Consider the following 16,732-nt stretch of genomic DNA (forward strand, 5'->3'; position numbering starts at 1 on the left):
GTACTCTTTCTGTGGATAAATGCTCCTTCAATTTTGAGTTTTGTGAGTTTATTTTCTTGCACGTTGCAGAGAGTCTTTTCAAAAACAGAATAATACCGTTTCAGAGTTGATCCAGTGCAACATCTCCCCCGGGGTAGTGCATTAATAACAAATGACACTGTGATGACAGATTCAGGTTTATAATTTCATTGTATATTTGCAAGCTATTCAAGCCATGCTTAGGAATTAGGAAAGTGGTTGACAAAAGAGCAACATGCCCATGATGCCTGAGTTTTTCTGAGTCTACAAAGGAGCTATGATTCCAAGTTCCCTTGCAAACCACATGATATTACTAAGCTTATCAAGTCAAGGGAGGAGTGACATTGAGCCCTCATTGAAGAATAAGCTCCATTGCATAGGGATATTTTCTGTCTCATTCATTGCCACATCTCCAGAATCTAGCACAAAAACTGGTGCATAATAGTATTGTTATTTGGTAAAATAGGATCCTGGTGATAAATAATAGTCAAATCCAGTTCTTGAGCACATTACACCTGCAGTGCCCTGTGCTGGGTGGTTTACCTTGGTAATCTAAATTTAACCTAAACGGCATGGGTGTTATCATCATCATTGCTCTGTTCTTGAGAAAACTGAGGATCACAGGAGTGAACTAATTTGCTCTACATGACACAGGTAAGAATATAGAACAAGGATTTGAGCCATGCAGTTCTCTCATCCTATCTTCTCATAAACTGGAAAAAGTGCGACGGTGACTTGGCTTCTTGTTTCGGTTATGCCGTCAACTAAGTAATGCTGCACAAAACTGTAGGTCCTCGGAGTATCAGAATTGTTTTCTTTGAAATGCTAGGTTGATGGTTGATCAAGAAGAACCAGATATAAATAATCTACTTACAACCTTTCATGTAGGATACTAGTGGATTTTGGTGTCTTATAAGGTATTCAAACAAAACTTTCATTGATCTTGATTTCACGTAGTTACAATTTTGGATGGCATGCTCCTTCTTTATTTGCTTTTGTGTTTCGTTTTTTTTAAATTACTCTGTCATAGTCTGAGGTTCAAGTAGGCAATGTATTTCTTTTTTCTTCCAGATAAATTCCATTTAAAAATCACACGTGCCTGGATTTGGTCAATTGTAACTCAGTCAAAAATGGAGATTAGATAAGACATACAGGAACTTGAGCAGCTCCCTGCCCCCCTCCTTTCATGCCTCATGCGCAATTTGGACATATATTTTTTCTTTCAACTTATATTTCCTTAATGCTTATGGAGCTACCCTCAAGAAAAGAAGAAAGCTGCCCATGGGAATACCAGATTGCAGATTAACCTGCAGTATAACCTATAAAGAAAAGGCAAGGGCAACCCGGGTGGCTCAGCGGTTTAGTGCCGCCTTCAGTCCAGGGCGTGATCCTGGAGATCCAGGATCGAGTCCCACACCACGCTCCCTGCATCTCCCTCTGTCTGTGTCTCTGCCTCTCTCTCTCTGTGTGTGTCTCTCATGAATAAATAAATAAAATCTTGAAGAAAGAAAGAAAGAAAGAAAGAAAGAAAGAAAGAAAGAAAGAAAGAAAGAAAAGAAAGAAAGAGGGAGGGAGGGAGGGAGGGAGGAAAGGAAAGGAAAGGAAGGAAGGAAGGAAGGAAGGAAAGAAAGAAAGAAAGAAAGAAACAAAGAAAGAAACAAAGAAACAAAGAAAGAAAGAAAGAAAGAAAGAAAGAAAGAAAGAAAGAAAGAAAAAGAAAGAGAGAGAAAGAAAAGGCAAGACTTTGTAGCCAAAGAAGACTTTGCTTGAATCTTGGCTCTACTACTTTGCTACCTGTATCGCTACCTGTACTTCATTTTTAAGCCCCAGTTTCACCTTTTTGGTAAAAGAAACAGTAACACCTACCTAATAATATCATGATAAGGGCCACTTCTACTATTTTTAGAAATGAAAGCATAAATAACAAGGGATGCCTTTCACCTCTCTTGATGAAGCTGAACACCTTGTTTATATTGTTGGGTCTTAGACAATTTGTTCTTGGCCCATGCTTCACAGCTATAACATTATTGCTTTCAACAATTTTATTTAATAAGATACTTGTTTAAAAAACAAGATACTCCTTTAATACTATGTGCCACACACTATTTATAGGCCCTTTTGGATATTAACTCATTTCATCCTCGTAGCACCATATTTATTATGACATCTGCATTCTTAGAACATCACAAACATCTCATGCTTTCTTCACAAAATCTCTATCATTTCTTTTTCAGAGTTGAGTAAATCAGGAACACACAGATATTATGAGTCTGCTGCTTTGTGTGTATACGTGTGTGTGCTTATGTGCACACAGTTCTGGATCAAGTGCTATTTGTTTCACTAAAGAAACCCAAGCTGAGCTTCTTGCTTCCAAACCCCTGTCTTATTTTGGGGTCACTTGAAACGTTTCCTGACCAGCATTCCATCTGTCATTTTCAGCTTGCAAAACATTATTTTTTTGTTTCCAGCTTTGATGCAGAGCTATATGTTAGATACCTTACTGGAAATGGCACTTATCAGAGCACAGATGTGTGATTTTGGGGGCAAAAGCTTTTGTATACATCTGTATGCCTGTACTTATATACATATTGGCTTGTGATGAACACAGCAAGACAGATGTTGTCTAAATGTTTTTTGCATAGTCTCGGGTAGTAAGACGCTGGAAAACGGGAAATGGTATTTGAATAGCAAGGTATATAATACCTGTTCTCTGGCAGATGCAAAGGATCTCACAGTTAATTACTAAGCTACAAAATGTTTAATTATCCAGGGGATATTAAATGATGTGGAGAATGACAAATATCGTGAGAAGTTCTGTGTACCTGAACTAGTGTTCGTCTATCCAAAGATGTTCCGTAGCTTTTTAAAGTTAAACATATATTACTTATGTGACGATGGCAAAATAGAACCATGGCATCTTTCCAGTGTGACATTTTTCTACCTGCAATTTAAGACATGTGCTCAGCTAGCTCTCACGTGAAAAAAACACACTCTGCGGTAACAAGTTGCAATCATCTTCATTAATGGGAAATTTTGCAGTTTTGGTAGACTAAATTATTGGTTATCCTGCAAGGCTTGATAATTTATTCCACGTGGAAATGTTGAAGAATTGTTAGAACAAGAGTTTTCCAATGAGAATAATCTGCAAAATACAGGCGTATTTGTTCAACTATTTTGAAGCATCTACTGTGTGCTTAGATTCTGAAACTATGCTACAATGGGGAACAAGAACAATCACAGTTACTTGTCCTGTTGGGTCTTACAGTCCAATGGATAAAATGGAAGATGGTAATCAACTATAGATAAATAAACAATGGTAGTTAAGACTGCAAAGGAGAGATTCCCAGAGCTACACTGTGCTAATAGGTAATATGGGAAATTAACCTTGTTTCAGAGGCTAGCAAGGTAGCACTGAGCTGGGGTTGGGATAAATTTTTGAAGTCTTATCGAAATCCATACCCTTTGAGACTCCATTTTCACTTTGCAGCATTTCCCCTAAAGGAATAGTTTGAGGTATGCTAAGCATTTTAGCTTATAAGGACAAGGATTTGTTTTATTAAAGAATTGTTGGAAACATCTTAAATATTCAGAAGTAAATGCTTAGTTAAATATGCCTTATCAAAAATTATATCAACTACCTGGAAGGCCTGGGTCGCTCAGTCAGTTAAGTGTCCAGCTCTTGGTTTGGGCCCAGGTCATGGTCTCAGGGTCATGGGATCAAGCCCTTTGTCCAGCTTATGCTCAGTGTAGAGTCTGCTTGAGATTCTCTCTGCCTCTCCCTGTGCCCCTCCTCCTGCTCGTGCTTTCTAAATAAATAAATAAATAAATAAACAAACAAATAAATAAATACTTAAAATAATTATATATTGACTGCCAAAATCTTGTAAAGTAATGTAAAAATGTTTTTTTTTTTTAAGATTTTACTTATTTATTCATGAGAGACAGAGGCAGAGACACAGGCAGAGGGAGAAAAAGGCTCCATGCAGGGAGCCCTATGCGGGACTCGATCCCAGGACCGTGGGGTCATGCCCTGAGCCAAAGGCAGATGCTCAACCACTGAGCCACCCAGGTGCCCCTAAAAATGTTTTTATTGTAAAAAAGATGTTTTAAGAGTAGTTGCAAAATAGTGTTTAAAATGCCTTTGCCTTTACAGCCTACCTTATCCTTTCTAGTTACTCAATTTATCCTATTTGACTTAAAATATATCAATAGTGTATCAGCAAGAGCACTAGCTGCTCATACTAACCACTACTTAGCACATGCCAGCCCTGTGCTCAATACTTTATATCTGTTATTTCAAATGATCTCATGTAAACCAGTGAAATAGGTGTCACTACATTTATTTCTTTTGGTATGCCAAAACTTTTAAACTTTTACCACGGGTATGTATTATCCAGTGCAACAAAGAAAGAATTGGTTGTGTTCACACTGTTCACGAGTTTCCTTATTGACATCTGAGAGAAATCTTTTTTTTTTTTTTTCTTTTTGGTGACAGCATTCTGTCAAGAGGGCTGCAGGTATGGTGGAAGCTGTGTGTCTCCTAACAAGTGCGTCTGTCCCTCTGGATTCACAGGAAGCCACTGTGAGAAAGGTAACCTTGCCTGCTTTGTTATTTTTTTTGGGGGGGGGGTGGGTAGGGGGGTGGAGACCAACTTTCAGAGAATGGGTCTCTTTCTCTAGGTGTAGTCCTGTGGGTTGACTTGATATGCCATGTGTTGATGGTGGACGTCCCTCTCCCAAACTGGGCACCTTTTGATTACTGCATAATAGGCATCTTCCCTTTGAAAATGCGACTTCACTTGCCCTCCCTCCAGCGTGTCTAATTTAGCCAGGTCCACTCTTTTCTCCGCCGTAGCGTGCAGTGTGCGTTTTCACTGCTGGAGACAAAGCCTGAGGAACTGACCTGCCCCACTTATCACCTATTGGGTAACATCACATGCAACCACTGGAGCCTTAACAACCTGCTGCATCAAAGGAATCTAAGTTAGGACCACATGCTCCTTGTGTAAAAGCATGTTAAATAACTCCAGCAGCAGGTTTATGGCTGTACTTGGAATTTTATTGTAATATTGGTTTATTACAAACATTATCATTCACGGGCCTGATAATATAAGCCGGTTAGCATTGGTAAGATTCCATTATGACCCCTTTCTATTTGCAGTAAATGTCGTGTTTACACTTGGTACTATTTGGTGAAATCCAGCTCTGTTATTAACGGAAGAAATCCTCCCACCTTTGTCTAAGTGAAATTTGACGTTCAGTGTTAGTGTGCCAGTGTTTGTAATCAATGCAAGCAAGAGGTCTGTGCCATATAAACTTGAATATTTCAGTATATTTGTCCATGAATTTTTATTAGGGTAAAACCATTGTCCTGTATTTTTCTCAGAAGGGCATGTCACACTTGACACTTATCACAGAATAGCATAGAAAGATGGAAATGCAATGTTGTCATCATTACTCCTATTATTTGATGAGGGGGAAGATGTCTTCATCTAATGCCAGAGATCTAAGCAAAGCTCCTTGTTCTCTCATGTTTAAAGGTCTCATTGTTTTATTGAGCCTGTTATACCCCAAATTGTCCAACATATTACGTTGTGCTGCCTGTACATTTACAAGGCAGCCTGATCCTTTAAGAAACCTGCCAAAATCTACATAAATTATTCAAAAAGGAAATCAACAGTGTGTGTGCCTTTGTTGCCATATTTTGTGATACTATCAACAAATCGTCACATTATTAAATAATATCTAATTATTAAAGGCTTATCCTTTAGGATAAGGAGCCGGGTTCTGCTTCAGAGCAGCATGAGAATGTTACCACATGTAGCTGAAATATTCTTGCCAAAAAGCAAAGAAACTTAATGGTAACTTAACACACATGCCTTTATTGCAGTACATTTGATTTTGACTAGGTCTTCTAAAATGAAAAAAAAAAAAAAAAAAAGCTAAAGGTTTCACCTTATTTCCTCTAGAACTGCTGTGTTTCCCAAAAATAAGTATACAAAGATTAATGGGGACAGAAAGGTGATGATGATGCTGAAAATGGTGGCTACTACTATGGTATACGATTGATCATGTACTAATTCTGTCTTAGGCCTTGTACATGAATGCTTTAATATTAACAACAAATGAGAGATTGACCTCATTACTCCCATTTTATAGATGGCAAACTAATGCTTTTAGTCAGGTTAAGGAACTTCTGCAATGCTGCAGAGCCAGTATCAGAACTGAAAATATAAGTTGCATCACACAAAGCCTGTGTTATAAACCCTTGCGTACATTACTCAAGGATAATACACGGCCTTCCTGTATAATACCCAGATTCCTGGGCTTCTGCTCCATTCCTGGTGAATCAGGAGGTCTGGGGAGGAGGGTCCACAAATCTGTACTTTCACCAAGCACCTCAGGTTGTCTGTGATAAACCAGTTGTTGGTATATTGTTATGGAGATGCTTAATCAGAACATTTGTAAAGTTCTGACTCTTTTTACCTTTTAAAGGATTAGGGGAGAACATTGATCTTACACTAGGGTCCGAGTCTTTGGCAGCTCAGGAAAAATTAATTATGGTTTCTGATGGCTTGTTAGTTTGACCTCTGGCCTTTTCTCTACTCAATAAGTGGTTGGTTGAATCAGTGCTTACACTCTGGTCCGTAATGTGGAGCATGAAGAATAGAGATAAAGGAGAAAATCAAGACCAGAGAGAAAAATAAAACAAGGATTGATAGGACGTGGGTTCCTATGTAAATGTCATAAATACAACTGCTGAATTTGAGACTGGGAAATGCATTTTCTTGAATACGTGCACAGTTATTTTAAGGTTAAAAAAAAAAAAAAAAAAAACAAGATTTCTCCACATGTGATACTATCTCCCATCAGTAGCAAAGCTGTTCCATTTGATACTGGCCAGTATTCGAATTCTGCAAGATTTTTTTTTGTGAGTAAAGTACACATTTTCCAATCAGTTGTGTGCAAGGGATGTAGATGAATTGTAGGGCAAATACTGAAAAGCTATGTATGCCGTATCTTATTTAAATTATTTTGTCATGTTGACCATTAGTAATAACCATTCAATAATTCTCTTTTCCATTGAATAGTGATGTTGGATGCCTTTAGACTTGGTACAAGGGGAAAATGTAAAGGCATTATGAATATCTCACGGGGTGATTAGACTAAATCTTTTATTTGGTTTCTTTCGATTTCAAGGCTAATTAGATGTTCTCATTTGAGCTATACAGAATTCACTTATGTTTAATCTTAAAATGTTTCCATGACTATTGGCTATTGGTTTTATCCATTGTGATATTCAGCCTTTTGGAGTATAAGCACATTTATACTCTGAAGCAAATACCTATCTAGAATTTAATGAAGGTAAAAACACTCACCTGTTTTTGGTGTAACACAAAGATGAACAACTCTGCCTTTATTTTAGATTGAGGAGATTTTAATAAATGTAAACGTTTCATAATCTCACGCAGAATAAGCAAGATTTAACCTCTCTTGGCTTCTGGACAGTGCATTATATCGGCCTTTCTCTGTGCCCTTACCTTTGACTTGGCCTCACCGTAAACATTGTGATGTGTGTGATGAAAGAGATGAGTAAAGAATCAGAAGAGTAGTTTTGCTACTTTTAGGATAGAAAGGGCTGCGAGAGAAAGCTTTCTTACTAACCTACGGAAGCTAACAGGACATCATGGCACACTAGCAGAATGTAGCCCAAACAAAACAAAATGGAACACAACACAAAGTCCTCCCAGAGACTTTCCAAATGTGAAATCAATATACTATATTGATACAATATAACTAAATAGGTTACCCAGCATAAATCAGAACACCATCTTCTGAGAACTGAGTAAGATTAAGATTTCTACTTGGCATTAAGCAAATTTGCAAGCAAGAACAAGTAGAGATTATATACAAGGTGTCAAACTATGTCTGGTTGATGGTTTCTTAACCTTGACAGTACTGACCTTGTGGACTGAGATAATTCTTTGGGAGGACTGTCTCGTCATTGTAGGATGTTTAGTGACATCACTGGACTCTCTATGCGCTAAATACCATTAGCTGTGCCATCCCCAGTCATGACAAGCAGAAATATCTCTTGACATTGCCAAATACTCTCAGGGAGGCAGAATTAACTCCTATTGACAACACTGAGTTTAAATGCAGCATTTTAAAAAGTATTTTACAAAAATGGTGTGTGTGTATATACACATGTATATGTATCCATGTGTATATATGCACAAAAACACGTATATCTTAGGTAAATATATCAGTGTTAGTTGATAATATAAAAATTCCAAGCATTTTTTGCTGAAGGTTAGGACATTCTTGAGATCTAAAAGCCAGAGACTGGCTGATACCCACCCATCATGTGCTATGTGAGGCACCTAGGAGCCAGGCTGCTATGGGGGCTGGGCCAGTTCTTTGTCCACTTTCTCCCAGTGCCAGTGTGAACACATGAATGCTTCAACACTGACCAAGGAGCATGTGACCCTAATCATTGTGTTCTCCTGAAGGAAAAGAAAACCCTTTATTCTTTCTTTCTCTCTCTATTCTTTCTTTCTTTCATGTAATTTATTTTGAGAGGAGGAGAGCGTGCACACAAGCAGGGGGAAGGCAGAGGGAGGGAATCTTAAGCAGGCTCCACGCCCAGAGCGCAGCATGGAGCTTCATCTCAGGACCCTGAGAATCATGACCTGAGCTGAAATCAAGTCAGACATTTAACCCACTGAGCCACCCAGGTGCCCCTATTCTTTCCTTTTTTTTTTTTGTAGAAGAAAGTTTTCAATATATATAATAAGATGATGTCTCATAGTATAAAAGTTAGGTACACACATTTTAAATGGCATTTTCTCTAAAATGATTTCTCTCTGACACTACCAGGCAGTCACTTTGGGTAGGAGTTTTGGGTGGGATATAAATATAAATGTTCTTTGTGGTGATACAAGACAAGACAGCTAATTTTCCTGCATTTCCCTATTTGCATATTCCATGAATTCCAAATTGTATAAATGCAGGCACTCATAACCAAGGTCTTGTGAATCAGGCGGGGTTGGGCAGTACTTGTCAAACATTAGGCGGGGCCATAATCTAATGTAAAAAAAAAAAAAACTGGGAAAAGATACACTGATATTATAAAAACACAGACCTTGACTTTTTCTCACATAACTTCAGAAATGGGTTCGTTTTGTTGTAAATATTCATTTAACTCACATAACCATTGAACTTACACAATCTGCAAGTGTTTCCAAATCATATTAAGAACCTAATCAAGAATATTCGGGGAAATCAATAAAGCAAAAAAGTTTGACAGTGTTATCCATTTGCAAAATAATTTCCAGTAGCTATTGTTTTCTTATTTTGGTTATCTGGATTTTCTAAAACAGTATTATTTGTGTTTATTTTAAACGTTTTAAAAACCCGTTACTACAGAGAGCATAAAGCATCACAAAAAGGACTTCATTTTTCTCAGGTAAAGGGGAACCTTTTAATTTTTCCTTAAAGGGAAATGACTTTGCTGGATAATTTATTCTGTTCTTTTCCCTGTACTTCAGGGACTTGCAGATATATAAACAGGGGAAGTTTGGTCTGAGTATGTGATCCATCCACCAGGTAAAAAGAATGGTTAGAAACAAAGACTTCTGTGATCTTCCACATTTTAAATATTGCTCTGACTTTGAGAGCACTATACTGGCATGCATCTATAAGCATTTTCTTTGCCCACCCTTATTTCAGGGAAAAATTTTAAGAGCTTTTAAGAAGGTGGCTATTAGTTCCATTCTGTAAACGGAGAACAGAATACTTCTTTTTCCTCTCCAGCTATCACAGGACTGTGGGGAGGGCATGTGGGAAGAGGATAAGTGCAAATGTGCCTTTTCAAAATCCTGGAAGCTAGGACATGTATTTTACCTTTTCTCAGCAGGAGCTTTCTCTGGTGGTCTGGCCCATGGTGTGGGCTCAGTAAATGGAAGCTCCTGTGACTGCCCTTGTGCAGCCAATAGGTGCTGGAGTAGGCAGGGCTTCTGTGGCATCATTTAAAAGGGAAATATGAGGATTTGAGGTTTCTGTACGTTGACCAAAAAAGAATGCATATAGATGCTCTATTAAAATTTCATTAAAGTCAGACAAGTGTGAATTTGTTTGAGGAGCTATTCCCCACTCTGGATATTTCCAGAAATAGAGAATAGCAGAGGAGAGGGATTGCAGTGGAGGAAAAGACAAGCCCAGACCCACCAACGCTGAGATTATTCATCTGGAGTACTTACACGGTACCACCTTCCTGTCTTTAATTCCACCCACTCAACTTTTCTTCTTCTTTCAACTATGATGGAGACATTGGGCCAAAGGTCCAACATGCAGGGACCTGGACAGTAAATTAGGGATGCAGCCGGAAGTAGTGAAGAGGACTGGACTGAGGGACAGAGGCCTGAGTTCTGATACTGTGTGTGCCTCATGAATTATTTACCTTTTGTGAAGTGAAGCTTTCATGAGCCTACTACCCATCTGTTATAACTCCCCAGAAGTTTACATTGCTTACTTCTTATGAGGCAGCTAGCTTCACCCTTTTGAACATCTATGAGAACATGTTTGCCTGTGCTTCAGCCCGTCACTAGTGACGTGGGGATTCTAATCCGTGTATGGATGAATCCAAAGTTCATACACCTTCCAATCATCTGTTGCCTCTTCATTGCATTACCTATGTCCAGGGGCAGTGAAACAAAATAGATTCTCAAGAAGACCAAATAAATTATGTTCTCCTATGACAAATGAACTGTAATCTCCTACTTCATCATGTGCATTGTTTTTACACATTCCTTTTAGCATCTTTATTGTGCCTAAGGCAGGAAGAGAGTAAACAAAATAGGGGTTAAGAGCACAATCTCTGAAGCCACACTAGCTCATTTTAAGGTGGGGTTTCAGAACCTATGCTATGGGATCATATATATATAATGTTTCTAAGCTTGATAGCCATTAAAAAATGGGCTGTCGGTATTATCTATTTCATGATATTATGATGAGATTAAATGAAATCATCTCATTAAATCACTTGTTAGACTGCCTGGCATCCAGTAGGTATCTCAAAATGGTATCTATCATTAATTCTATTCTCAATTTACCAGGTGATAAAATTGAGACTCAGAGAACATAGGCTAATTCCCCAAGGGCACTCAGCAGGTAAATGGTGGAGCTATGCCTTATGATCATCTGCTATTATCAAGGTCTCTAGTCTTTTGGCCGGCTCTTAGGGCCTCGAACTGTACCATTCAAATGTAGTATTTCTATTCATATCACCTTGGCCAATTCATCTTCTCTCTGGTCCCATAAACATTTTATACAATTCTGTACCAAGTTAATATTAATCTATGCACCAGATTTTTGTTCTGGGGAAAGAGTGAGTTAATTCACCTGAAATAGTGGCATGTATAACCTAGATATGATTCTTGGGAATTATATTTTCCTTCCCATTTGTTGGAGTTGAAATTGAAGACTTAACACCAAGTTCTCACTCTATGATTGATAGCATACGTTGCTTTGTACGTAGACAGATATGAGACCTCACCAAAAGGGCTACCCACTATTCTTTCTACAAATATTTCCTTACCCCTTTCTTGATTCCTCTAATTCACATAGAAAAACATACTGGTTCTAAGTTTGGCACCATGAAACCAGGAGGCTCTTCCCAAATTCCATACTTGACTAGCTTTATGATGGGGGCAACATCAACTTTTCCGTATAACATGGGAGTAATCATTTTAGAAAAACCTTAATGTGGTACAAACTCAATCATCAAACTTCCCTGGGAGAATAATCAGAGATAGACGCATGAATGGGGCTTAAGGATACACTTAAAATGTTGAAAGGATGGCATTTTAAATAATAGTACAATGGAAGCAACCTAGATTTATAACAATAGAGAATTAGTGAAATAAATTATAGGTAACGATTATATGGAACCTGTAAAACCTATGGAAGATGACTCTTGAATGAGATGGTAGATAGAGTGTACAGTTAAGAATATAAATTCTTGCTCTATCACCTTGGAAAGTTACCTCAATCTTTTGTGCCTCAGTTTCTTGATTAAAAAACAAAACAAAACAAAACAAAACGGGAATTAGAAGAGTACTGCCCCATTGGAGAATAGTATTGAAATTTCCCGATATCTGGTAAACACTCATTTTGCACTAGACATTACAAAGTAAAAAATGGCATGTTCAGTATGAGTGCAATTTTTATGCACAGACACACATACACTATACACAGAAAAATATGCCAGGAAGATGTTGATCTCACTATGGCTTATCAGGTCCTTGTGTTATTTGGGAGCTTTCAGGACCAAAAAGTGTCTCAGCTGAGCAATTAAGTCAATATTGTATTCATGTGAAGTAAAAGCTTTTAACTGTCCGCAATCAGCCTGCCCCAATCTGAGAAGTCTGCAGTGAGAAGGTGTGGACAGTATTTTTTTTTTCCTTTCAATACCTTATTATACAATTCATAGGTGTCCTGAATCTTACAGGGTGAGACTTTTTATAGGCAAGAGGATAAGGCCTCACATAACCGGTACGGTGGACTTTCAGCATCGAGGCCTTCTGGATGGGAGATGTGCAGTTGCTGGTCCTTACTTCATGAGCTGCTTTGGGGATGGCCCTCACTTGCTAGGGAACTTCCAAATGAAGTTCCATTGGCGTGGACAATCCTTTCGTCCTTCTGTAGCTCTAAGCTTGTGAAGGGCCCCTCCTCTCTTGTGGCTCCTTTGCCCTGTAAGATTCACATGGGGTTAGGTGGAAGCCCTGGTGCTCTTCTGTAGGATCCCTGCAAAGCAGATACTCTTCCCCTCCATCAACCCCACTGCAGCCCTCTCTTAATGTGGTTTTTGTTTGTTTGTTTGTTTGTTTGTATTTGCTCTGCCAAGTGGCTGAGGCTGTTGCAGATGCAGGCCTTAACCTGTAGATTTCTGAGGTATGAATCAAATACTAGTTGCTCAGTCCTTCACAATCTGGAGGACATTTCTGGGTGTCCTTCAAGTCTGTCACCCTTAGATGAGTTTTCAGAGGAAAGTCTCTCTCTCTCTCTCTCTCTCTCTCTCTCTCTCTCTCCCCCACCCCCCAAAAACGTCACCTAGAACAGTCAACATACCAAACAGTTTTCTCTAACAAAATCCTTACTTTTGGCCTTGTGAACATGCCTTGCTGAATTTCTAGACCTTTGATTACAAAGCTGGAAAGTGGTTAATGGTTAATCTAAGCAACTGATTTTTGAAAGTGTCATAAAATAGCCAAGTGCTCAGCTTTGGGATGCAGGAATCCTTAATACATTATCACCTGCCAGATCTCTGACATGGGAAAAATCCAATTTAAATATCTTACTACAGTGGAGTTCATTAAGTACTTGATAACTGAATAAATGAGTACAGGGAAGGACCTTAAATTTCACATGGTCCAGTCTTTTCATTCTGTAAACCATGAGTTGTAATAACTCCGTTTGAAGTCTCATTTAAACGACACCTAAGTCAAAGCACATCATGTTGAGGATGGAGGAAAGAAACACCATTAGGACAAAAATTTTGTGTATTTTCAGTAGCTTTGTCAGCATGCCTTTCTAGCAAGCAAAGTGAAAGGAGCCAATCTTGGTAATTGGCCTTTCCCATCAAATAAACGAAAGCCATTAGGTATTACCTTGTCTAGTTAGTAAAGCAGAAAATAATTCCTGACTACTTGATAAGTATGATAAGAAGTTCTTGGGGACACCTGGGTGGCTCAGCAGTTTAGCACCGTCTTTGGCCCAGGGAGTGATCCTGGGGTCCCAGGATCGAGTCCCACATCGGGCTCCCTGCAGGGAGCCTGCTTCTCCCTCTGCCTGTGTCTCTGCCTCTCTCTCTCTTTCTCTCTCATGAATGAATAAATGAAATCTTAAAAATAAATTCTTGCTCCCCACCAGGAATGCTCACCCTATTGAACTGTGAAAAGTCAGGAGTTTGGTTCACATGCTTATTTTTAATCCTATGCCCTGGGGAATACAAACACCACTGGAACTTGAAGCACAGTTGCTAACCAGAAAGGAAGGCCAAGTGCCTGTGAAAATATGACCAACTGGAACCAAGAAATTACAAACTTTGCCTAGTAACTAGTATCTAAGAATTCTTTGTATCCCAGAACACATACTGCGCTATATAGATCATGTGGAAAAAGACTAATTGAAGCCAATAGACTGACTGAGAGGGAATATAACTCTTGTGATTTGCATCACTCTCTCCTAATAGAATCTACTGATTAGAAAAGGTAGTTGCCTGAAAATGTTCACTCGGGTCCAAAATATGATAAATCAAACATCAAAATGTATGCGTTCGTTCTGGTAATGGTAGAAGAGATGAGCAGTTTCTGGCTTGGTGGGCTAATGTGATTTTAGAGCATTCTCCAGTTTAACAGAGGCCTTAAAGTTATCTGTGGGCGGCCACACTTTTACCTAAAGTAGATTGAGTCCGTGAGAGGGGACACTTTATCTTAGAAGCACCGAGGAGGTACTGAAAGGTTTTCCTATCGTGATTTTATGTAGTTAAGGAATGCCTTGCTAAGGAAATCTTTCAGTACCTTCTCAGTGCTTATGAGACAAAGGCAAATTCCATGGCAGGATGGATCAAGACCTCCATGGCTGGTCTCTGCCTGCCTCTCTAGCTTTATCTCCTCCTCCTCCTCCACATACATCTTACATTCCTACCGGCCCTAAACTACTTCTGGCCACTGAAATGCATCATTCATTTATTCATTTTTACCAATCCCTGAGCTTTTGTTTGGAATGTTCGCTCTGCTGGCAACACACAGACTTAGATGTCGATCACAGGTATAGGATATTAATTTTAAATAATAGAGTGGTTATTGAGAGTCTCCAATATCCTAAAATACCTCTGATCCTTCTTCCTCTCACATTACGCCCACCTCCTGTGGTCTTCCTCCTTGGTCTTCCAGTTGATGGCAGGATCTATCCTTTCATGTGCCCTGGATCAAGATCTTGACATTGTCCTTGACTTTTCTTTTTCATTGCATATCTTAATCTTTGCTGGGCGTCCAAAATTTTTCTAGAATCCAAATTACACATCTCTATCACTATCTCTCTTGGACATGACATCATCATCTCTAATCTAGATGAATGTAAAAACCTGACTTAATTTCCACTGGGGTGCAATGATAGTCTCCTCTCAACAAAGTAATCAAGGGAACATTATTCAATAATTTAGACCTAGTTAATCTTGTGTCCCAAATCCTCCATGGCTCCCTATTTTCATGCAAAGTCATTACAATAGCCTGTGAGACTGCAACCTCCAGTCCCCCTCCTTGTTACCTATCTGCCGCCGCCTTCATTCAGTGTGCTCCCCTCACTGTATGCCATCTTTTCCAGTCACAATGGTCTCCTTGATTTTCTGAGAACACACTATTCATGTTTCCCTTATTCTTTGTTTGCTTAGAATTTTCAGCTCCCTTGTGTCATGTAAGTATTTGTTCAAGAGTTATCTCCTCAGAGAGACCTTCATCCCTAACTAAAATAATTCATGTTCTTGGACGCTTGGGCGGCTCAGTTGGTTAAGCATCTGACTTGGGCTCAGGTCATGATCCCAGAGTCCTGGGATCCAGCCCTGCATCAGTCTCTTGGCTCAGCAGGGAGTGTGCTTGTCCCTCTGCCCCTTCCCTTTTCCTTACTCTACTCTCTCTCTCAAATAAGTAAATAAAACCTTGAAAAGATAATACACATCCTCCTCTTGGTCACTGACTGTTTTCAGAGCCTTTTTCACTCTCTGACATGATAATGTCTTTTTTTTTAATATGATCTGCTTACCCAGGATTTAAACTGCATGGGGGGGGGGAGGCTTTTTTCTTATTGAAACTGTACCGTTGGTACCCAGAACAGTGCCTGCACACCACAGTTGGCCAAAACATTTTTTGAATCAATAGATAATAAAGATCTCTTAGTTTTCGTGATCATCTCCAAAGACACAACTCTGTCATCATGCTGTATATTGGGAAGAATGAGAAAATTATTGCTGACAATCACACACCTTCATCGCTGATATTTTTAGGTTGTATGTAGCAGAGTTATCCTTAATTTCTCCCTCACCCTCACTTTCCCATTGAATCACTGCAATCTATTTTTTTTTCTCCATTCTACCACCTAATCTAAATTACTGGAATGATTTTTGCCTGGAATGACTAGAAGCAAATCTATAGATGCCAAGACCAGTTCCTCCCTTTCAAAAAAATATTCTTTGTGCATTGCAGCCAATGCAACCCTATAAAATACAAATACAATGAAGTTAATTCTGTGCTGAAAAATCTTAAATGTTCTTCAGTGCCCTTGGCACAAGCCCCAGCTTCCTTTCAGTAGTCTCACTGACTCTCTATCTGCCACTTCCCCATTCCACAAACTGCACTTTTAAGCACTCTCTGATTTACTGTCAGCAAATTATCATGGCACTCTCTTTGAGTAAAAGTGATGTCAAGCTACCAATGGCAAGCTTTCATTTTTCCAGATGCTTGGTCTTCAGATATGTGGAAATGCCATAGTCACTTGTACATTCCCTGTAAACTCCGTGCATTAGCATTTTGAAGGCATCTCTACGTAATTTTTCTCAGTGTCTCTTGTAGTATTTCTCCAGTCTCGGAAGATTGGAGTCAGAATGGTGTAGGAATGTTTAAACTACATACTTACTATTTAATGCTTAGGCTAGATC

The 16,732-nt window shown here is 39.0% G+C and overlaps 1 protein-coding gene across 2 annotated transcripts in view; it reads left to right on the forward strand.

Annotated features, from left to right (window-relative positions):
• NELL1 (neural EGFL like 1) overlaps nucleotides 1-16,732 on the forward strand; it is an 820,299-nt gene that overhangs the window by 612,232 nt on the left and 191,335 nt on the right. For both annotated transcript variants that reach the window (XM_025459768.3, XM_025459770.3), the window contains exon 15: nucleotides 4,514-4,609. In XM_025459768.3, coding sequence (XP_025315553.1) covers nucleotides 4,514-4,609 — 96 coding nt within the window. The remainder of the gene's footprint in view (nucleotides 1-4,513; nucleotides 4,610-16,732) is intronic.

This window comes from Canis lupus, chromosome 21 (genome assembly GCF_003254725.2).
Source record: "Canis lupus dingo isolate Sandy chromosome 21, ASM325472v2, whole genome shotgun sequence".
In the NCBI taxonomy this organism is placed as follows: domain Eukaryota; kingdom Metazoa; phylum Chordata; class Mammalia; order Carnivora; family Canidae; genus Canis; species Canis lupus.